Here is a 24,012-nt window from a genome sequence, read left to right on the forward strand (position 1 = left end):
CACAAACAATGCTCTGTTCTGTTATATTAGTAATTCTAAACATCCTATTGATTGGTCTTCCTCCAAAATAATCTTTCCTGCCTCTACTCTACACAGACGCCGTCTCGTTGAATCTGCTCTAATACACAACGTACCCAACATGAACTTGAGTCCTGGCTTTGTTGCAGTTGACTCTTCCCTTTCACAGTATATACTTAAATGCTCTAATCTTTCTAACAAATGTGACCTAACATAAGCTTACCCTTCCATTTATCTTTTTCTCTTTCCTTTTCTTTCTCTCTTCTCTCTTTTTTTTCTGTTCATTGTTTTCTCTTGCGTTCCCTTACTAACTGTTTTCTCTTACGATCTCTTGCTTATTCCTACTATTTTCCCCTTTGTATTCCTTTTACTATCCCCCTTCTTATTGGGTGATATAAATAGAAACTGCCTCGTATGGGCCAATGGACCTTCTGTAGTTACCTTTGTTCTTATGTTCTTATTTGCCTATCTTACTATCCCCTTTTATTACACCTTACCTTCCCTACCTCTTAAGATTTTCTTCTCCTCACCTCTCTTCTGCCTATTTATTGCCTTCTCCTCCTTCAATCATCCAGAGGTCACGACCTCTCCGTAGGGTTCAGTCGCACCTCCACAGATCTCCAGTATCAGCTAATGATACTGGTAATGGCTTCAAAGGGCCACTGCTTACGGGCTATTCATGCCTGTGCCACCTTTTGGGTGGCTTAATCTTCATCAATCAATCTTCAATTATCACAATCGACTTGAGAATTTGTCCAGGACGAACCGAAAGGTCGTCATTCCTTCACTTTCTAGTGTGGTCTGGTCGACATATTTCAGCCACGTTATTGTGACTCGTCGTCTGCATCAAGTATATTTTTGTATTTAAGTATTGATAAAACTTTGTTTCATTCTTCTACTCATTTTTGTCAGCAATGAATGATTTTCCTAGAATACTGTTATACAATACTTTCTTTGTTTTTGGTTTTATTTTATTTTGTTGTAAATGTTGTATACATGTATTGGAGTATGTTAGGCAAAAGAATCTAATTGTATTTGTTTTATTTTATCCATAATAAAAATTATTGCTTATATATTTTTCATATCTTTCCTACTTATAATCTGACTTTTATCGCATTTTATTGCAACCTATTTTATGGGGGGAAGCCCCTTTAGCTCCCCAGAGCTTACTAGGCTGATATGCTAATGTCAGACTTTGGCATCAGTCATGTGTATGGAGTTCTATGGGCCTATCGGGGACCACGAGCCAGAACCTGGCCCCCTCACAAGAGGCAAGGGGAGCAATGGCCTATAAAAAAAACCCAGTGTGGTTGGAAGCATTCTATGTCTGCCATCGACCGGGTTAGGCACCCAGAAAGGTAAGCGCCCCAAAACAAACCCCTATTCTGGTGAAAATTGCTACCACAAGCCAAACAAGTGGATAGAACTCCCCTAAAATAAACACGCAAACAATCATGATGTCACACGTTGCCGCGCCGCTGTCCGCGCAGCTCCCCCCTCCCTGGGAGGGGGAAGGGGGAACCCCAGACCCATTGTGCTGGCTATCCACCCCCAGTTCTAATTCTGATGCTAAAGGCTGAAGTCGTGTTCTCTGGCTCCGGTGGTTGTTTCAGCACTGAACCTAGAGTGTGGTGTCTGTGCGTGAGCCGGGAGTGTTTCTTCAGTATTCGGCCTGCCTGCGCCTTGGGTTTCCTTCCCCTAGGTGCCCTGTAAGTACAGTACTGCCCTTGGGGCTTGGGGTTCTCTTCCACAAGTTCCTTGGGTTCTGCCCCAGCTAGTCCTTTAACTGCTTGGTTTTCGGCCATCCCATGTGTGCTTGGGTGTTCTGTCCCCCCTTGTTCGCCTTGGGGTAGGGGGCAGTTTGCACTGGCGGGGCGCAGGGTACTGCGCAGCTAGTTTTCACCTATCATAGCGGCCAGCTCTGTTCCGCCTGAGTACGCTGTCCTCTTGCAGGGTTTTCTTTTTCTTTTTCTTTCCTGCCTGGTGGGGGGGGGGGTCTGCCTTGGTTCTTGCTCCCTGTGTACTGAGTACTCTTCCTTCTTCCGGTGGTTCCCCCTGCTAGGTCCCCGTGAGTGTACACGTCCTGGGGATTCAGTTCTTAGAAGGTTGTTTGGTACTTTTGGGTGCCGGTTAGCAGTACCCTGCCTGGGTTTACCTGAGCGCAAGTCGTCTTCAAGTAAACGCTTAGGACCCTGGGAATCCCCACGGGGACACGTGGGTCCAATGGATGTGACCCCGGGGTTCCCCCACGCTTTGTGCAGAGTTCGAGGGTTGCTTTGTCCCCTTGTCTAAGGGTGACTCTCAGTTTTGCCTCCGTCTGCTGCCTGTGGGGTCGGTGGCACCTTCGACCCAGAGTCCTGCGAGTTTTGTTGCATGTTTCTGGCTTGCTTACCCAGTCTTATGCTGACTATGTGGGTGCAGGCAGCACGGGCGTTGCCCATCGTGTTTCGGTTTGTCAACGCTCTAGGTTGTTTGCTCCCCTGAAGCCCTGAGGCTGCCCCGTTTTAGGGACGGGGCTTGGGGTGTTGGTTCCTTCGGTTTTCATTCCACGCCCCCTTGTCATTCCCCTGCTGCGGTCTAATCTGTTCCCACCCCCCACCCCCTTTCCTCCTTGCATCCGGGTCCTTACCGTCTGTGGGTTCGGGGTCAGGGCGGAGCTTCGATGGTTTTGAGACTCGGGCGATCTCGAGGGATTCCCCTTCCGGGGTTGGGACGGGGGCTATTTGAGCCTGTTCCTCCAGCCATGTTGTATATATAAGTCTGCCAGTGGGCTCCCTTCCTCTGTATTTTTCACGGCTGCCCCAGTTTTTCTTGAGGCCGGGGCTTTGGGGGGACGGCTCGGCCCCGGGGCCAAACGTGTGGGTTCCCGGGACTGGGGAGGGGCTGCCTGGGGGGGGGGCCCCGTTGGTCCCCGCCGGGGTTGTTCTACCCTTCGAGCGGAGCTTGCGGTTACGGGGAGTGGGGTTTTTCCTTCCCCCCTCTTCATACGAGTTGTTGGGCGTCGGCCCCTCTCCTGGCTCAATTCCTTGTTCATTGAGTCCGTTGGTTCCGTCCTGTTCGTGGGTGCTCTTTGCGGTTTTTTCACCCCTTTTCTTGGGACGGAACTTCCCTGTCATGTTCCCCTTTTCTTTTTTGGGGGTTCTGCATGACTTTTGGTCTCGGTGCGACTGTGCTTTTATGAGCCTTCGTGGTTTGTGCTTGCTTGTGTGTTCTCGAAGGTTCGGGATGGTTTTCGCTACTTCCTGTATTATTGGAACGCTGGCGTCTTTCGATGTGGCTTCCCTCCGGTCTTTTCTGGGCTTGTTGGTCCCCTTCCGGGTTTATCCTGTCTCGCTCTTTTGTTCCTGTGTTTTTCTTCGTCCTCGGTCTCGGCACTTCATTTTCTTTACATACTCCTGGTCCAGGGTGCTGATTCGGTTCCTTGTCTTCCTTACATTCACCGGATATGTATGTCGCTGCTTCCTGTTTTTGCTCCTGTTCCCGTGCGCTGGGCTGTTTCTGCCCCTGCGCCCATCCTTCGGGTCACGGGTTGTTTGGGCTACTTTTCCTGTGCAGTAGTCCTTGTTGGCGCCTTCCCGCTGAGCGGGTTGTTCGTGTGCGCCATGGGAGTTTGTTTTGGTCTGGTCGTTGTACATGAGTGCTCATGTTTTGCATCCTTTTCTCTCGGGGGCTTCGCCTCTCGTTCTTCTCGCTTCTCCAGTCCGTGCCCCGTAGGTACTGGGGTGTTCTGGGTTGCGGTTATGGGGCAGACGCCGGGGTTTTCCCCGTGTTATGGGTGCGGGGTGATTCCTTCGCCTCTCCCCTCCCCTTCTGGGTGTGCGGCTCAGGCCTTCTTCTCCTAGCGGTGCTCCCGGCATCTTCTCGGCTACGTTGTGTCGTGACACGTTCGTGCCTCCGTTCTGCAGGTGAGTTTCTGCGATCTGGCGTCTTTCAGCCAGGCGTTGATTCTTGGTTTTGGGAGTGCAAATGTGGGAATGGCAGGACACAGGTGCCTGCAGGGGCCTTTTGGCCCATGCGGGACAGCTCCTCATTGTACCCATCTAGTCCCACTCGTATGCATGTCCGACCCATGCTTGAGTTAGTCCCGGGGCCCCACCTCCACGGGTTACTTGGTACAATGGTGGTGGTGACTGTTATGAGGGACGGTTTCCTGTGTCTGGATGTTATGAAGTGCCATTTTGTTGTGGTTTTGTTACCGAGGGTGCGTGTTGGGGTTTGGTTGTGGAGTTTTGTTTGGCCCTTGCCTGTTTCCTCCTGGGCCCTTCTTTGTTTGTCTCTGCTAATTATGATGATTGTCTTCTCTGGGTCACTCATTCCTTGCCTGCCTTGCAGTGCCTGGCTTAGCCCTTCCAGGTTCGTTGGATTCTCTGTACTCCACTGGTTGTCCTCACCTCGTGCTTGAGGGGTTGTGCTTTTCACTCTTTCGTCCTGCTCCTCTGTCGCTCACCTGCCATATGCGTGGCTTCTGTGCTTACCTTGTTGTGCTCGCCTAGTTGTGTTTGCAGGAGTTGAGCTCGGGGTTTTTGGTCTCTCCTCTTGCCTGTCGTTCGACTTCTGTACGGCTTCCTGATCCTGCTGGGCTCTGTCTTGACACTGTGTGGGGGCTGGCCTCCAATTCCTCCCTTCCTCCTGCTTTCTATTTCTCTCCTCCTCCTGACACTAGAGTCCTTTGTGATCTCTCCTGCTCCTTGGACATCCATTCCATCTGTGTTCCCCTGGGACGCCTATCTACCCTCTCCTTCGTCTGAGGGGTCTTGCTTGTGGTGGTGTTGTCCCCTCTGGTTCTTCTATATCCCAGTGTCGTGCAGTTTCCTTCCCGTCTGCTTGATGCCTGCTTGATGGGGTTTTGGGAGTTCTTCTCCCCAAGCCCAGCCCGTGGCCAGGCTTGGCTTGTGGGAGTTGGTTCACCGGGCTGTTGCTTGGAGCAGCCCGTGGGCCCACATACCCACCACAGCCCGGTCTGTCCGGCTTTCCTTGGAGACGCCTATCTAGTTTTCTCTTGAGGATGTCCACGGTTGCATCGGCAGTGTTTCTTATGCTCGCTGGTGTGGTAGTCACTTGGGGATGGGGGGAATAGGCCGCCTGGGGGGGGGGGTGTGGCTCTCATCTTCGCTCTTACCCCTCGGTTCAGATGATGGTCTCGTGGCGACCCTTGCGCTTTTTCATTTTGGTCTTGTGTTGGGACATGACCACCGACTGTGTGTTGCTGCTGTGCCGTTTGGCCCTCCGTTTGCCCAGTTTGGTTTTCTGGTTCCTGGCTTTCCCTGCCTGTTGGCTTTTTCTGCATCTCACAGGATCCCTTCCCTAGAAACTCAGTCGGGACCATGGTCTCAGACCTCCTGGCGGGCTCGCTGGTGTTGGGACGTTTTTGTCCAGCAGACGTTCCACCTCTTCTTTGCCGGCTCGGTTTTCCGGCTCTTCCTACTCGGTGGTCGCACCCGAGATCTCCCGTGGCTCCGCCTCTTCTTGGCTCGTTTGGTGGGGCTGGTTCGGCTCTGCCTCAGGCCTCTCACTTTCTGTTCGTCAGGTGGCTTCGTTGATGGTGTCCCACCTGTGTTCTTTTTCTTGGCGGCAGTGTGGGGGTTTTTGGCGGTCCTTCCTTTTTCCTTCTGTTCCTTCTTCAGTTCTGTGTTTTGTTGGCGTGGTCTTATCCTTCTTTTTGGGGGGTTTGGGGCCGTCGTTTTGCCACATACTGTACTGTCGCCACGTATCGTGAGGCGCTGGTGGAGCCGCTTCAGCTTGCTTTCGGTATTGAGGTTACTCCTGCTCCGTTTAGCATGCTGCCTCGGGCATTGTTTCACCTCCGGCCTGCCCATGCGCCATCCTGAGCAGTCCTGATCATTGGACAGAGTGCTCTTTTATCTTCTCCTCGGTTTGTTGTGGCCCCTTCGGTTCCGGATTGTTTCTCCAAGGCTCTTTTTCTGTTGGCCTTGGCCTCTGGAGGTCGGGTTGGTGAGCTGCTCTCCTCCAGCGCAGGAGTTTTCTGCTTCTTCGGTTAAGGCGATGGGGTTGTTCGTTTCACCAGTCTTCTTTTCTGGCAGAGAATGAGACGGCTGCTTTCTGCAGGGGTCCTTGGGTTGTTGATGCTTGGTTGGTTTGGCCGGGGGTGCATCATGTTTGGTGTCCGGTGGCGGCCCTCCACCGTTCATTGCGCGCCACGGCTTCTGTGTCCTGGGTCGCACTTTGGGTTGATCCGGTTTCCCTCCTTCCCTGTTTGCGGGTGCTTGTCTCCCGGGTCGTCCGCAGGATTATTATGGCTAGCCGGCCTGCGGTCTCTCCCCATGTCTATGTTCGCAAGTTCGCGGCTCTTGCCGCTGTTTTTGGCAACATGTCCTGGGCTGTCATTCGGGCGGGGTTTTTGGCGGTCGAGCAGGGTCCTGTCTAATCGTTATCTCGTGCGCGTTCATGGGCCTAGTCGGGCCTGTGTCGCTTTGGATCAGCAGTTGCAGCCAGTTGTCTCGACTTAGAGTTGAGGAGTGAGCGGCAACCGCCTTCCCAGTAGGTCCCTCTACTTTCCTCTGTGGGAAGTTTACTCCAGGGAGCCGAAGGGGCTTCCCCTCCAGAAAACCAGCGTTGAATGTAATGAAACGCCAATTTCTGGGTGAGTCCCAGACGCTCCCCAGCATCCCTCCCTCCCTCCCTCCCTCCGGTCAGTGATTTTTCACGCTTTTTGACATTCAGCCTCAGAACTGGGGTGAATAGCCAGCGCGATGGGTCTGGGGCTCCCCCTTCCCCCTCCTGGGGAGGGGGAGCTGCGCGGACAGCGGTGCGGCGACATGTGACGTCATGATTGTTTGCGTGTTTATTTTAGGGGAGTTCTATCCACTTGTTTGGCTTGTGGTAGCAACTTTCACCAGAATAGGGGTTTTGGTTTTGGCACCTTTTTCTGGGTGCCTGACCCGGTCGATGGCAGACATAGAATGCTTCCAACAACACGGGGGGGTTTCTATAGGCCTTTACTCCTCTTGCCTCTTCTGAGGGGGGCCAGGTTCTGGCTCGTGGTCCCCGGTAGGCCCATAGAACTCCATACACATGACTGATGCCAAAGTTTAACATTAGCATTTCAGCCTAGTAAGCTCCGGGGAGCCTCCAGGACTCGCCCAGAAAATGGCGTTTCATTAAATTCAACGCTGGTTTTTTCAAAGATAATCAATGATCATTTATCACTTCACAGATCCTAGCCAACATAGAATCACTGGTGCGTTCCTTGCCGAAGATCCATCGGTCAGCAAGTGAGCCAACACTTACACGCACACACCTCAATACTGACGATATGATGTATTTGTGTGCATCACCCAAGACGCCCATCAATTCGGGTGCCTTCTTGTTTTCAACAGCTGGCAATATTTAAATCTTGGAAGGAGGGTTAACCACCCCCTTCCCCTCAGTGCCACACTGTTGTTCCATGGAGGATATTCTGTTAGACCTTGCCAGCTAAACTGTTCCATGGAGCCAGTCCTTATCCTTCCCCACTTTTTCCCCATAAATTTCATCAGCTGATTTGTCAATATGGAGCCAATTCCCATCTTTCTTTTATTAATCTGAGATGTTCCAATGAAACCACCTTTTGGCCATACTAGCTGAGTTTTTGTATGGAGCGAACCTTGCCAAGATTCTACCAACTAAAATGTTACAAACAGCTTACCCAGGCCTTGCCAAAAGCATTGCTACATGAACAATAGTGTGAACATTTTGAACTTACAAAGCTTCCTCAGGCATTACTAAGACCACAGCTCCCACAAATTCAGTCACTAAATGAACCTTAATAGAAAATATCACCGACCAAGTTATCCCACTGTGTTCTTTGGTCTTCTCTGTAGATTTATATTAATTCTGCTGATACAACTTGCCTAGAGCAACTTTTGTGGACCTGATCAGCATTCAAATGGTCTCTTAACTGCAGTATTATTATCACCTTGAACCTAAGGAATACCTTTTATGATGGAGTCTTATGGCTGCATGTATTATAATGCAAACATAAGGACCACATCAGTATCATTCCAAACTGGAAATTAATAAACAAAAAAGTGAACTATCATATTTAATGTCTTTAATTCATGTGAAAAATAAAACCCTATTATTAAACCTACACACACTACTTTCAAAATATCTTATATCAAGATATCAAGATGATCATTTTCTAAACATTTTTAAGATGAGTAAAAATGTCCAAATTCACTTGTTTCATCCTACAGAAAATATGTCCAGCTGAAATCATTGGGCTTTTTTAAGTTTCCTTTGATAGCAAATTTTGCCAACTACAGAAAGCTGTGTTTCTACATAGCATTCTGTGTGTTTATATAGTAATCTTTATTTAGATTCTATTTTTATGTGTAGCAGTATTAACATTTGATTATATTTGATTGTTCAGCTGCTCTTCAAAATGAGTAGGCTCCTATTTAAACATATAACAGTGACTTTGGAGTTCTTCTGTGGAAATTTTTTTATAATTATATTCCTCAAGTAATTAGATCCCCCACTTAAAGATCAAAACTCTGTTATTAAAAACCCTCCTTTAAATGGCTTACACATGCTGTTATAGCCGTAGTGGTCAGTTGCAGATAATGAACAATGTACATTTATAGTCAAGTGTCCTGTGTTAAGTTAAAAACTGTGTGGTTGTTGCTTTATCACTTCCACACCATTCTTCAACATTCCATATGATGATTTGGCAATATATTGTCAATGATCTCCTGTGCAGTTGTGATTGAAGTGTATTTTTCAATATTACCGTGTTAAGTTGTAGTTTGTTTTGTTAGTGTAATCAGGACAATGAATGTTTTTCAGCTAAAAATATCTTTGCACGGATCAGATAGGCTTTTTCCTTGCAACCCCAGAGAGAGAGAAAAAGGTTTGCTAATATTGTATTCTTATCGTGAATGCCGTGCTCCAAGAAACGGTTATGACAATAGTCGTGTGACATGCAGAGGGTGAAGTGGTTGCCTGAGGAAAGCATACTCAGTAGTTAATTTGAACTCAAAACCTTTTTTGCATTTTAATATAATTGAACGTATAAAAAGTTATGCCACTTGAAAGTTTTAAGTATATGTAAACTAGTTGAAAGTCACCCCCAAGCTAGACTAAAAAATACTTGACTTACAGATAAAAGTTTAAGGCCATGGGGATTGCATTTGTGGATAACAGGATAATGTCCACATTGGTCAGATGTCAATACCTTGGAGGTCATCTGAACAAGTCAGCTAGGTGTGGGGAGCAGTACATTTGTTTTTATGTTTTGGGGGTAACAGATGGTCATTGTGAAAATAGCAGACCTGAATGCCATCAGGGCTTCAGTACCTCCCTCCCTTACTTTCAAATTCTTGTCTTTCTTATCCTTTTTCCTTCACTTTCTCCAAACAGCCTTCTCCTTACCCCCTTCCCATCCTACCCTAGACGTCACCAGTCCGTGTACAGACTTCACATTCAGTGATACTGTAGTGCAGTCATCCCATATTCCATTACCACATTGTTTTATCATCATCAAAATGTTACTCTGTATCAGCTTTAATCATTTTAAAATAAAAGACGAGCTTCCTCGTATGTTGTTATTTCCATTTTGTGTGCAGTCTAAGAGCCTTAAGCCTTGGGAGACATGGTCAAGGGGGTCTGTCTGGCTTGAGAGGTGGAGCCATGCATGTTCCCACAGGTGAGCCAATTAAAGGATCTTAACAGGTAACAGTGCGAGTTACAGGACTGACTCCACAAGCTGTTTGTGGGAAGCCCCACCGCTTCAAACAGGGCTGGCCCGTGCAGGCAGCCAGAGTGATTTTGGTTGGATATACTGTACATATGAGCTGCCTGCATAGGCCAATAGGTAGCAGGAAGTTTAATCAATTCTAATGTTCTTATGAAAATCCTAATTACCTAGCAAACACGTTCATAATAAATGAATGTGGCTCATGAATGAATGAATCATTCATTCATTCATTCATGGCTCATAATCCAACTCTCACACTGCATACTGTGTATGATTTATTAATTAGGTATTAGAGAATGGACATAAATTCACTTGATTCTTTAATCAACATGAATCCCAGGAATTATTTTTTTTTTTTTTTTTTTTTTTTTTACAAAAACAAAAAAATCGCCAACCTACTCATGAACAACTTCCCAGACACCAAACAGAACGCCCTGAAGGAAACCAACGTCGTCTATGCCTTCAAATGCCCACTTGGGGACTGTAAACCCCAAAGATCTCAGTATATAGGCAAGACAACAACGTCTCTTTCTAGGCGATTAACTATGCACAAACAACAGGGCTCCATCAAGGAACATATAATCTCATCTCACAACCAGACCATCTCCAGAGAAATCTTAACAAGCAACACAGAAATCATCGATAATTACTGTACAGCGATAGCAGGAGATTTGACATCAGCGAGGCACTACAAATCAAAAAGTCAACGGCCAATTAATGCACAACTATATTCTAGCCACTTCAAGACCCCGAACCAACATGGAAGCAGCAAGAGGAAGTATGGGCCAATAGGCCTTCTGCAGTTACTTCCATTCTTATGTTCTCATGCCCATTGTTTCGTGTTCTGTCATAGCTTTGTCACATCACCCAAAACTTTTGTGCCATATCACCTCACCCAAATGAGTATAAGTATGAATGTATTTTATGTGTAAATTACGGGCTCACCATAGCCCGTGCTACTTGGAACTTGTTCCGAGTAGCTGAATTTATAACAACAACATATGTGTAAACTAGTCTTTGAAAATGTAAAATAAATATATATATATATATATATATATATATATATATATATATATATATATATATATATATATATATATATATATATATATATATATATATATATATAATATATATAATAATAATAATTTTGTGACGTGCTCGGTGCACAAATGCACATTAATAAAAAAATAGAGAAAACAAAACAAAATAAAACTGGTAATCCTTTACGGTGTGCAAAGCTGCAGGGAATAAACACTAAATAATTTACTTTATCAAAACTTAACAAAAGTAAATTTTAATTTTTCAGAAAATAATAATAAAAAATAAATGACAAAAATCCTGAACCATTTGGCTTCATGCAAACAAGGAAAAAATATATACAAGTTTCTTTACGTTAATAATAATGGTGAATGATGCACTTTATACAAAATGCTCTATGCGTCTACCGTCACCCATCGTATGAACGTCGAGGTGAGGGAAGATGCGTAAGCTAATGAGAACCCCAGAAGTGTTTCTGCTTGACCATGTTGTTGTTTTAGATTTAGCTACTCAGAACGAAGTGTCCATGTAGCACGGGCTATGGTGAGCCCGTATCTTACCTGGCACAGGAGCGGGGCAAGTAGCACGGGCTATGGTGAGCCCGTAGTGGACTTACCTGGCACAAGAGTGGTGCTGTGTGTTGACCAGATTGACGATTGATGAAGATTAAGCCACCCAAAAGGTGGCACGGGCATGAATAGCCTGTAAGTGGTGGCCCTTTTGAGCTATTACCAGTATCAATGGATGATACTGGAGATCTATGGAGGTGCGACTGCACCCTGCGTGACGGGAGATGTCTTTCTCCGTCTTTTGACCAGACCTACCGTTGTTGTTGTTATAGATTAAGCTACTCAGAACAAGTTCCAAGTAGCACGGGCTATGGTGAGCCCGTAACTTACCTGGGACAGAAGCTGTGCTGTCTGACCAAACTGTTATTGTTATAGATTCAGCTACTCGGAACAAGTTCCAAGTAGCACGGGCTATGGTGAGCCCGTAAGTGGAGGCTCTTTGGAGCCATTAGCTGTATCAGTGGGTGATAGTAGAGATCTGGCGACGGATGGGGGTCTTCATGATGGTTTTCAGCCTGGAGGGCTGGCTGTACCAGTTATGGAGCTGGTGGGGTTAGTGTAGACTAACACTAGTGTAGATTTAGTCTGTTATGTAGCTCTTTGATCCTATCACAGTAATACCAATGGTCCTTGTGTTGTTGGGGATGGCGTGATTTGCTGCTCTATGTATTGCATTTACTAAATCTTTTTCCATTTCTTCGGTGTTGTCAGGAGGAGTGTAGTTTTGGTGCCAAGTTTCGAGAGCTTCCTGAAACTTCGTCCAATCTGCTTTGATAAAGTCCCATCCGGGCTCGGGAGCTGGAGGTCTAGGAGGTAGTGCTATATTAATAACTGTTTTTGTAGCAAAGTGGTCACTAGTCAGAACATGATCCACTAACCAATGACACAACTCATCAATACTGGTGGAAACAAACGTGAGATCCAGCTTTCCTCCACCAGTGTGGGTTGGTTCCCTCGAATTAAGCAGACTGATTTCCGGCACTTCATCCAAAAGATGTTCAATATGTCTTCCGTTGGCGTCGGTTCTTGGTGAATCAAGTTGTAATTCACTATGAGCGTTGAAGTCACCAGAGATGATAGTAGGTGTAGTGACTGCTATTTCAAAGATTGTTGAGAGATTCATGTCATGTTCTCTCTGGCTGTTGTATACATTGAAGATGGACAGCGTTGAGTTCCTCATAGTGAGCTTAACTCCCATAATTTCAACGTTCTCACCACAGTTGGGCAGGTCTGTGATTGCCGTGACATTGATATGATTTCTTACTAGAATTGAAATGCCTCTGGTGCCACCTTGTGCCATAGGGCAGTGGAATCCTTGATATCCTGGGATATTGATATTTCTGCCAGTCCTGGTGAGAGTTTCTTGAAGTAGAACAATATCAATGCTGTCCTTGAGAAGCACTGCTCTGAGTGTTTGTGCTTTGTTTTTGAATCCTTGAATATTCCATTGTATAATTTTGAGATTGTCCATTTTTCTGTTATAGAGGAATCATTGAGTCTATGGTTTTTACAGTACTGGTTTTCCCGACGGTTTGTGTCTTCTTGGCTGGAGTGGAGACTTTCTTCTTGGTGGGTGAGGAGACTCTTGGTTGGGTTGAAGCGTCTTTGCTACATCCAGCTACTGGGGCGTTTGATGATGTAGGGATCATCATTTCTGCTTGGGAGGTCCCGGAGGCAACGGCAGGTATGTTCGTTTTGCTGCCTTGATCTATTCTGTTGCTGTTTCTTAGTTTAGTAGTGCTTCTTTGTTTCCTCCAGTTATTGGAGGCCCTGTCCTTGCTCAGACTAGAAGGATTTGGTGCGTCAGACTGTTGCTGATCTTCATTTATTCGGACTTGCCGAGGAGTGTACCACTGGCTTTTTATCGAGGGTCTGGTCGATTGTGGTCTAGAAGTTGTGACTTTGGGTTGCTGGGTTGATCCGAAAGCTAGTATTCTTTTTACCCTTTCTGGACATCGTTTGTTCCAGACGTGATGTGTATCCCCGCAGTTCGGGCATTTTGCTTTCGTTTGTTTGCCTTCTTTATGCAGATTCTTGCATATGTCGGTATTGTGGAGCTCGCTACATACACCACATCGTTCCGGGCCTCTGCAGCCATCTTTGTGGTGGCCGAAGCGCTGACAACTGTAACAGCGCATGGGTTCTCGGTTGTAGTCTCAGCCTGAATTGGCCATAGATGCCAACACTCAGAGTGTTGATGCGAGGTCCTTTTATTGTTACAAGAACCTGTCTTGTTTTTATATTGTTGTGCTTGCATCTTTCCGCCGTTGTGACATTTGGGCATTCTAGGAGTCTGTTTGCATGAACTTCGACCGGGGAATTTTGAACTATCATTTTGGTGATTTTTTCTGCTGGTTTCAGTTCAACTAGGTGTTCTGTGTTCCTGAAGTTTGTGAATATATCCGGATTAGCTGTGGATATGTTATATCTGCCTCTAATGTCGGGCTTGGCTCTAAGATCTGATCCTGGATTATTCTTTTCCAGTGCGGCAATGTAAGCATAAGTGTCAAACAGGACTCAGCGAGTAACTGTCAACCATATAAAATCGAGTCCAAGTGCAGTGAAAAGCTCTGTACCTCAGGGTACAGTCCTTGCACCGCTGCTTTTCCTTATTCTCATATCAGATATAGACAAAAATACAAGTCACAGCTTCGTATCATCCTTTGCAGATGACACAAAAATCAGTATGAAAATTACCTCGGCTGAGGACATTGAAAAACTTCAAGCTGATATTAATAAAGTTTTCGACTGGGCATCAGAAAATAACATGATGTTTAACAGTGATAAATTCCAGGTACTCAGGTACGGTAAAAATGAGGACCTTAAACATAATACAGAGTACAAAACACAATCAAATGTACCCATAGTAGGAAAACAGCATGTAAAGGATTTGGGAATAATAATGTCTGACGACCTAACGTTTAAGGAGCATAACCAAGCAAATATTGCGACAGCCAGAAAAATGATAGGATGGATTACGAGAACTTTCAAATCCAGGGATCCCATCACAATGGTTGTACTCTTCAAGTCACTTGTGTTGTCCCGTCTTGAGTACTGCTCAGTACTCACTTCCCCCTTCAGAGCAGGAGAGATTGCTGAAATAGAGGGAATACAGAGAACATATACGGCACGCATAGATGCAATAAAGCACCTAAATTATTGGGATCGTCTCAAAGCCCTCCAAATGTACTCACTCGAAAGAAGACGAGAGAGATATCAAATAATATACACCTGGAAGATACTGGAGGGCCAAGTACCAAATCTACACAGTAAAATAACAACGTACTGGAGTGAACGACATGGAAGAAAATGTAGAATAGAACCAATGAAGAGCAGAGGTGCCATAGGCACAATCAGAGAACACTGTATAAACATCAGAGGTCCGCGGTTGTTCAACGTCCTCCCAGCGAGCATAAGAAATATTGCCGGAACAACCGTGGACATTTTCAAGAGGAAACTAGATTTATTCCTCCAAGGAGTGCCGGACCAACCGGGCTGTGGTGGGTATGTGGGCCTGCGGGCCGCTCCAAGCAACAGCCTGGTGGACCAAACTCTCACAAGTCGAGCCTGGCCTCGGGCCGGGCTTGGGGAGTAGAAGAACTCCCAGAACCCCATCAACCAGGTATCAACCAGGTATGGACGCGTAGAGAGAACCTTAGAATGGAAACAAATTTACCAGGATTAGAAAACAGGATGAAACAAAGGATAACCACCATAATAGGAAAACTTACTGGGACAACCGCCAGGCTGTCAATCAAAGACAGCATACAGAGATCCTTTCAGAAAAACCTACAGTATAGAACAAGCTCATGGATGGATAATGTGGTCAAGATTTTATAGAAAATGGACCTGAAATGGACCATTAAAAACAAAGGGGAAGATAGACCATATCAACACTTTCGGCAGCCTCCTCCATGGGAAGAATCGAATCTAAAGATAATCATTGAAAGATTACCAGTTAAAAAATCAGCCTGTGACCCGCAGAGGCTCAAGGAAGTAATAGAACAACAAATGGAAACCATCTCAAGACCTACAACCACTCACATCTTTACAGACGGATCAGTTGATCAAGAAAGAGGTTCTGCTGGGGCAGCAGTTTACACTAACAACCATGAAGCTTACTGGAGCATGAATAGTGGGTGCTCAACATTGCAAACAGAATTATATGCCCTGAAGGAGGCCATAAACTATACAATTGAGAATAATTTACATGATGTCATCATTCATACAGACTCTAAATCTTCGCTCCAGGCATTGTTATGCAGTCGGCACAGAGATAATATACAACTCCTCACAGAAATTCAACATATAGGAAAAGAAGCCCATAATCGAGGGCTGTCAATCACCCTAAATTGGATACCAAGTCACATTGGCATAGATGGTAATGAAAAGGCAGACTCACTAGTAAAAACTGTCTTTGTTCTGCCTGTTGTACAGGTTCAAATACCTCCAAGTTTCTCACAGATAAAGGAGCAAATCAAGAAGAAAATACTCCCAACTATCAAAAGTCGCCACAGAGCCAAAGTAGCGGAAGGAAGATCCACTGCGATATGGTACGAACAAGCCACTGGTTACTCCTCTTTCAAGCCTGGCAAAAAGATATCCAGAGACATTGCAGTAGCCATACACAGACTCAGACTTGGTTACAAGTGCTGCTGGGAGGTAATGAACCCAATAGTTAAAGAGTGTTATATCTGTGGAACAGAAGCAGAGGCGCCACTATTGCACTACTTACTGGAATGTGAAGCTTCTGAAGCCCTGCGCATCAAACTCAACATTAATCCAACGACAGCAGCTGCATTAGATGCACATTCCACAGCCACTACAATGATTAGAAAAGCAGTTGAGGAATGGGACTCGCTAGTGAGTATTCTGCATCTACATCCGCCAAGATAATGTTAATAAAGCAAGATTAAAACCAGTACACTAAAACAGAAGCGATAAATAAGCAGGCAAAAAGGAGAAATCCCCTCCTCCATTTTAAACTTAGACCCAAATATCACAGGAAAAAGGTTATCATGTATAACCAAACTCAATTACGGGCTCACCATAGCCCGTGCTACATGGACACTTCGTCCTGAGTAGCTAAATCTTTAACAACAACATACTTCCTCATCACCACGGGAGACATCTCCCGTCACGCAGGGTGCAGCCGCACCTCCATAGATCTCCAGTATCATCCATTGATACTGGTAATGGCTCAAAAGGGCCACCACTTACGGGCTATTCATGCCCGTGCCACCTTTTGAGTGGTTTAATCTTCATCAATCAATCAATCTTCCTCATCACAATCGACTTGAGAATGGTCCAGGACGGACCGAAACGTCGTCGTCCCTTCACCTTCTAGTGTGTGGTCTGGTCAACATTAATATCTTAAGTCTGTAGCCACGTGATGAAGCCAGAAATGGTGACCAGCATCACATACACACCAAGGAAGACTTATAAGAGCCTAAGGAGGCCTTACAACTTCCCACACAATCCCAAATATGAAAAAGTTTAGACAATGAATATAAGTTTACATTTAAGTCACACATGAAAAGAATGTTTTACCTAAGAGTTCTGAAGTGAAGGGTGTGGTGTAATTCCCTTACACCACACTCTGGTGTAAGGGAATAGGTATGTTCACCCAACCACTTGGAACTGGACGGTAGATCGACAGTCTCACTTCATCCAGGTCGGCGTTCAATCCCTGATCATCCAAGTGGTTGGGCACCATTCCTTTCCCCCTGTTCTATCCGAAATCCTTATCCTAATATCTTCCAAGTGCTATATAGTCATACTGGCTTGGTGCTTTACCGTGATAATTCCTTTAGGGGGCATTTCACCACTGAACTTCTGGGCCACAAGCTACTTGTATCACACACTGTTCCAGCCAACATGCCTGATCCTCCAGACATATTTATACCGTATTTAAAACTTACTTTATAAATAAAGACAAATGTAATTAGACATACTGTATAATAATCTTGATTAATTATGCTTCTTGTGCAAGTATAAACAATCCTGTGGTTCATAGGTAATATTCATGCAGTGCTGGGCAGGGGGAGAACCAATTGGGCATTGATCTTTAATTGTTCACCACCTTGATACAACTGTAATAATTAGAGACCTGGTTGTAAAATGTTTGGCTGCTTGTGTGCTGGGGTAAACTTAGTTAAATAAGGCTTATTTATGAAGCTCCGTGAGCAGGGAATAATTCTGAGCCCGAGAACACGATTCAGAAGTTATCTTCCAATATTCCCAAATGTAAAAAAAAACTGTTAATTATTTATATGAGGAACTCTAGGTGCAGGTGTGGTATATGTAAGCTGCAGGTGTGTGAGAGCATTATGTGAGGAAGCTGCAGGTGTGGATGTGGTCTATGTGTGAGGAAACTGCAGGTGTGGATGTGGTCTATGAGTGAGGAAGCTGCAGGTGTGGATGTGGTCTATGTGTGAGGAAGCTGCAGGTGTGGATGTGGTCTATGAGTGAGGAAGCTGCAGGTGTGGATGTGGTCTATGTGTGAGGAAGCTGCAGGTGTGGATGTGGTCTATGTGTGAGGAAGCTGCAGGTGTGGATGTGGTCTATGAGTGAGGAAGCTGCAGGTGTGGATGTAGTCTATGAGTGAGGAAGCTGCAGGTGTGGATGTGGTCTATGTGTGAGGAAGCTGCAGGTGTGGATGTGGTCTATGAGTGAGGAAGCTGCAGGTGTGGATGTGGTCTATGTGTGAGGAAGCTTCAGGTGTGGATGTGGTCTATGAGTGAGGAAGCTGCAGGTGTGGATGTGGTCTATGTGTGAGGAAGCTGCAGGTGTGGATGTGGTCTATGAGTGAGGAAGCTGCAGGTGTGGATGTGGTCTATGTGTGAGGAAGCTGCAGGTGTGGATGTGGTCTATGTGTGAGGAAGCTGCAGGTGTGGATGTGGTCTATGTGTGAGGAAGCTGCAGGTGTGGATGTGGTCTATGAGTGAGGAAGCTGCAGGTGTGGATGTGGTCTATGTGTGAGGAAGCTGCAGGTGTGGATGTGGTCTATGTGTGAGGAAGCTGCAGGTGTGGATGTGGTCTATGAGTGAGGAAGCTGCAGGTGTGGATGTGGTCTATGTGTGAGGAAGCTGCAGGTGTGGATGTGGTCTATGTGTGAGGAAGCTGCAGGTGTGGATGTGGTCTATGTGTGAGGAAGCTGCAGGTGTGGATGTGGTCTATGTGTGAGGAAGCTGCAGGTGTGGATGTGGTCTATGTGTGAGGAAGCTGCAGGTGTGGATGTGGTCTATGTGTGAGGAAGCTGCAGGTGTGGATGTGGTCTATGTGTGAGGAAGCTGCAGGTGTGGATGTGGTCTATGTGTGAGGAAGCTGCAGGTGTGGATGTGGTCTATGTGTGAGGAAGCTGCAGGTGTGGATGTGGTCTATGTGTGAGGAAGCTGCAGGTGTGGATGTGGTCTATGTGTGAGGAAGCTGCAGGTGTGGATGTGGTCTATGTGTGAGGAAGCTGCAGGTGTGGATGTGGTCTATGTGTGAGGAAGCTGCAGGTGTGCTTTGTGTGTTGGTGTTGTTAGCCTCGTCACCCTCAACCTGTTTATGTATGAGAGTCGACTTAGTCATGGAATTATATTTGTTGCCCTGTTTTAAACTTTCTCCAATGAAGCTTTGCCCTTCTGATGATGAGGTCTCCATGCCTGGAGGCAATAATTAAGGTCGGGTGCACCACAGATTTGTACAATTAAATGACTACCTTTTTTTCCTTAAAATCAAATGTATGTTTGATTATTCCAAAAGTTTAGTTAACTTTTTTTACTGCTGATCCCACTTGTTGTGCAACTTTCAGTGAATGATAGATTCTGACATTTCTTTTTTTTCCGAGAAAAGGATCTTTTCTCGATCCTTTTGAGATATATAGAAGAGTTGTTACATTCTTGTAGAGCCACTAGTACGCGTAGCGTTTCGGGCAAGTCCTTAATCCTATGGTCCCTGGAATACGATCCCTGCCGCGAAGAATCGTTTTTTCATCCAAGTACACATTTTACTGTTGCGTTAAACAGAGGCTACAGTTAAGGATTTGCGCCCAGTAAATCCTCCCCGGCCAGGATACGAACCCATGACATAGCGCTCGCGGAACGCCAGGCGAGTGTCTTACCACTACACCACGGAGACTGCTTTTTCTTCATCAATCTGCTGCAAGGTAATGCTGTTGATTTGGTATATGTGACATAGAGTGTTATGCAACACATGCAAGATCTTGAATTTATCGATACAATATTAAGAAACATTTGCCACTCTTCTGGCCATTTGTGAAATTCATGCAGATCTGTGCATGGACATTTTCAAGAGGAAACTAGATTTATTCCTCCAAGGAGTGCCAGACCAACCGGGCTGTGGTGGGTATGTGGGCCTGCGGGCCGCTCCAAGCAACAGCCTAGTGGACCAAACTCTCACAAGTCAAGCCTGGCCTCGGGCCGGGCTTGGGGAGTAGAAGAACTCCCAGAACCCCATCAACCAGGTATCAACCAGGTATCTCTTTTTAAGGCTTCAGTATCTTTATCATTTCCCACCTTACCATATATCTTTGTGTCATCTGCAAATTTGATGATGTGGTTTGTAACATTCTTATTTATGTCAGTGATGTATATGACAAAAAGAGTTGGCCCCAAAATGGACCCTTGCAGCAACCCACTTATCACATTAAATGAACAAATCCACAAGGGCCGTGACGAGGATTCGAACTTGATTGAGCTTGAACTCGAACTATCGATTGAGAGTCGGTAAAGTATCTCGCAAGTGTCTGTTCTAGACCACACTTGAAAGTAGTCTAGTTATTATTCGATTGATTGATTGATGAAGAATTTAAGCCACCCAAAAGGTGGCACGGGCATGAATAGCCCGTAAGTGGTGGCCCTTTTGAGCCATTACCAGTATAAAAAGATGACACTGGAGATCTATGGAGGCGCAACTGCACCCTGCGTGACGGGAGATGTCTCCCGGACCAAATGGTGACCAAATGGTAGTTATTATTCGCTACTCTGCTGCTTATATGCTCGGGCAACACCTCACCGTTCTCCAAAGGTTGACAGGAATAGAATGTAGAAGTTGAGAAAGGTTTGAGTTCCATAATTAGTACCAAGAAGAGCTTTGCTTCTCTCATTAGGCTAATGTGTTTGGAGCGAGTATTTTATTGGGATAATCTACTCGCTACAAAATGTTCCAAGACTTTTTTCTCCTCCCTAGAAAAGGTGCAATTTTCATCACATTATATTTTTGTACTTTTATTAATTAGAGAAGATGTCCTCCACGTGATTACATATACAGGTCTCATGTCAAGATGCTAGACATCAAACATTTTGTGGTAATGTATTAACAGGAGCTCTATGTAATAATGTTTTAATGATACATAGAATTGTTGATTACTCTTATTTATTATAATATCAAAAGTAATATGGATTTAAATACACGTATTAAATATAATAAATTTAGTTACAATGGTTTATTTAAGTAGCTGTGCGTTGAGCAATACATATAACAGGTATATATAAGCGACCCCTTCTTCCTGCACAGAATATTAATGTAAACAGATTATATTAGCACTTGATAGACCTGTTCGTTACTAACGGTAGAAGTTTTTCTTCAATGGTTACAAGCTTAGCAAGGCATATGGCCGGTACTTCAGGTCTGTGCGTTCACGATAATTTGACGAGGAAGGAAGCCCCGAGTGCCGTCAGGACCCCTCGGAAGCCGCGTGATGCTGTCGTGTACCAGGATGGAGGTGTCGTGGCGCCGCTGGAGACCAGGGGAGGCTGAGGGAGACGACACAGCTGATCTAGACCCAACATTTCCTGGATATGCGACAACGCGACGGCGCAGCCATGGACTAAGGGGTAACGGTGGCCCGGATTCGATAACCTTAGTACTATTTTTGTTAGCAAGGTTCATACGACGCCAAGCGTTAGGGGAACATGGCGTCGAAGTGATGCTCCTGGGTGCCAACTGGCGACGAGGCAGGGGAGAAGACCCAGGCACCTCGCATCGAGTGACAAAGTGTGAGCTTCTTTCAGGAGACGAACATGGTGTTGAGGGACCGCGACGGGGGCTGCAGGATGACGGAGGAGATGACTCTGGCGAAGACAGTTGTGATTTGTAATGGCGGCGTATTGAAATAGGCGATATTATGGGAGAAGAGGTCATAGAAGAATATGGGGACTTTGATTTGTATAGAGCTTTCAAATGAGAGGCAGGTGACGTTGGCTCTGACATATCTGATGTGCTATAATAAGCGCTCTCTCCCTCAGCGTTGGGTTTGGTGTTCGGATTAGAGCTATTCTGACGCTTCTTGCGGGGTAACTCAACTACGTTCATGTTACATTCAGGGTTATTAAGTATATACTTGATTGCATGTCGAGCGTAATGGACCTTTTCGTATTCTACAATGGCGTAAAATGTGCTGATGATGCCTGGATGTTCACGATTTGCTTGTCGCACCTCTTCTAAGGCCCGGCCGCTGGGTTTGTGAAGCTGCAAAGAGGTCATTTCACCGAACTTTGCGAAAAACTCTGCCAAATAATTCATATTTGCTTCCTCCTTCGATATATTTGTGGCCAGCAGCGTCCTGAAGGGCCGCGTGTCCTCTTCAAGCTCATGAGGCAACATCTGTTGGCGTCGTACTTTCGTTTCATCTTCGTTCATTTCTAATGTCTTTGAGTGTTTCAAAGAATGTGCAACAACCCTCCAATCTTTGGTGAGCCGCTTAACCTTCTTGTAACTAGCAAGCAGCTTGAGGGACACGTAACCCTCGTGGTGCTTGGTAACATGCTTCAAGAGGAACATGTCCTTCACCAGATTGTGGTCGCTCAGGTAATATTCGACTAACTCTAAGATGCGACGACAGACATCCCGGCTAGGTAGGACAACGGGGGAGTTCTTGCCAGTCAACTTCTCGTCTATTAAAGCTGACTGCTCGACGGAGGTTCGAGCCGTGCTTATCTGATCACTGAGATCATTGTCTGCTGACTCCATCTGTGTTATGTTGATGACTAGCGCAGGGGGACTGAGCAGTTCCTCGTCCGTGTCGTCTATCACCGATGAATTGTCAGAACCACTCAAGATTAGAGTCTTGTCTCTTGATGCTGGACGATCTTCATGCTCACCTCTTATCACGATTCTCGACAAGAGGTTTAACATTGCTTCACCACTCAGCACCAGTGATCACGACTTAAATTATGTCTTATGATGAGAAGCTTTCTGAATTAACCAAGAGGCAACTCAAGACACCCTGGATGTAGAGGAGCGTCCGATCACTGTGGACTCTGTGCAGCGACTGGAACATCAGTCAATAAGTTGCTGGGCTTTATACATTCCTCTCTGGTACAACCCCGCCACCAGTTGTATGGCATCCCGATTGAACAAACGGAACAACCTTCAAGCCTTGACGTTGAGAGCCACACCTGACAGTGCTCCGCCTTCCATTTATGTTGATGAATAGCCTTTTCAATAGCGTTGCTATAAATTATTATTCTGGCTATATGAGGTATTGAGAAAATAATGGAGGGTGAAAGATAAGCAGCGGGAGGGAGGCGTCACAATATAGGTAGGACAAGGCAGCCCCACAAGGTACTGGTTGACGCCCCTTATTGAGTTAGCTCCCCGGCCTTCCCACTCACTCACCACAAATGTTTCCCGCGCCACGGTGTTTAATGCACCTCAGCTGAACCATTCCCAGGTTTTCAGGGGAAAAAAGCCGCGATCATCATTCATTATACACAACTGTATAAGATCAGTGCCACGTTGGCTGAAAGTAATGAATGGCATCGTAAATTAACACATGCAGTGATATATGTATATCAACCAATTAATCAATCCTTATTTTTGTACAGTGTACAGTGACAATTGATGTGCATGGTGCTAAAGTAATAACATTTTACAGTCACTAACCCGTGCCCTGTTCCTCGAGAATTTGCAGAACCTTGCGAAAAAAAAGTACAAAATGCCATCTTTTGTGCAACTGCTCTTTATACAGCCGTTAACACAACACAAGAATATAAGAACCAAGGAAAAAAAAGGTTTATTCCCCATACACGCTTATTCAGCTACCAGGGGGGGGGGCCTGGTGGCTGAGTGGACAGAGCTTGGGGCTCGTAATCCTATGACCCGGGGATTGATCCCCGGCGATGGCGGAAACAAATGGGCAGTTTCTTTCACCCTGATGCCCCTGTTACTTAGAAGCAAATAGGCACCTGGGAGTTAGACAGCTGTTACGGGCTGCTTCCTGGGTGTGTGTGTGTGTGTGTGTGTGTGTGTGTGTGTGTGTGTGTGTGTGTGTGTGTGTGTGTGTGTGTGTGTGTGTGTGTGTGTGTGTGAAACAAAAATAAGTTGACTGATTGACAGTTGAAAGACGGGCCGAAAGAGCCAGAGCACAACCCCCGCAAGCACAACTAGGTGAATACATATCCTGTGCCAGGTGAGTACGGCGGGCTCTCCATAGCCCGTGCTGCTTACAACTTTTTGTTCCCAGTACCTGAATCTAAAAGCAACAAACAGCTCCATACAGGGTGTAACATCCGCGTAAAACAAGCCAGTGACCGGGCCGCGTCTATGATGTTACCCGGTGATCTGCTATCACTGTCGACCTGCCTCACCGCAGATGTAAATGACCTTGTATGGAGAATTGTGGACCAATTCAGAGTCGCAGTCTCTAGTAAACCCACTGTTTATGTCAATGATTGTCTC

General features: G+C 45.8%; 2 protein-coding genes across 4 annotated transcripts in view; one reads left to right on the forward strand and one right to left on the reverse strand.

Moving 5' to 3' along the window:
* Raf (Raf oncogene) overlaps nucleotides 1-9,554 on the forward strand; it is a 194,216-nt gene extending 184,662 nt beyond the window's left edge. For all 3 annotated transcript variants that reach the window (XM_045749499.2, XM_045749500.2, XM_045749501.2), the window contains exon 14: nucleotides 7,193-9,554. In XM_045749499.2, the coding sequence (XP_045605455.1) occupies nucleotides 7,193-7,369 (177 nt within the window). In that variant the 3' untranslated portion in view covers nucleotides 7,370-9,554. The remainder of the gene's footprint in view (nucleotides 1-7,192) is intronic.
* An 11,135-nt stretch (nucleotides 9,555-20,689) lies between these two features.
* Nucleotides 20,690-22,919, reverse strand: LOC123762839 (la-related protein 6). The gene has a single exon (XM_045749602.2). It carries the CDS (start codon nucleotides 22,465-22,467, stop codon nucleotides 20,956-20,958), a length of 1,512 nt encoding a protein of 503 aa, XP_045605558.2. The 5' UTR covers nucleotides 22,468-22,919; the 3' UTR covers nucleotides 20,690-20,955.
* Between the last annotated feature and the right edge of the window lie 1,093 nt (nucleotides 22,920-24,012).

The sequence above is a fragment of the Procambarus clarkii genome, chromosome 27, assembly GCF_040958095.1.
Source record: "Procambarus clarkii isolate CNS0578487 chromosome 27, FALCON_Pclarkii_2.0, whole genome shotgun sequence".
Lineage (NCBI taxonomy): Eukaryota > Metazoa > Arthropoda > Malacostraca > Decapoda > Cambaridae > Procambarus > Procambarus clarkii.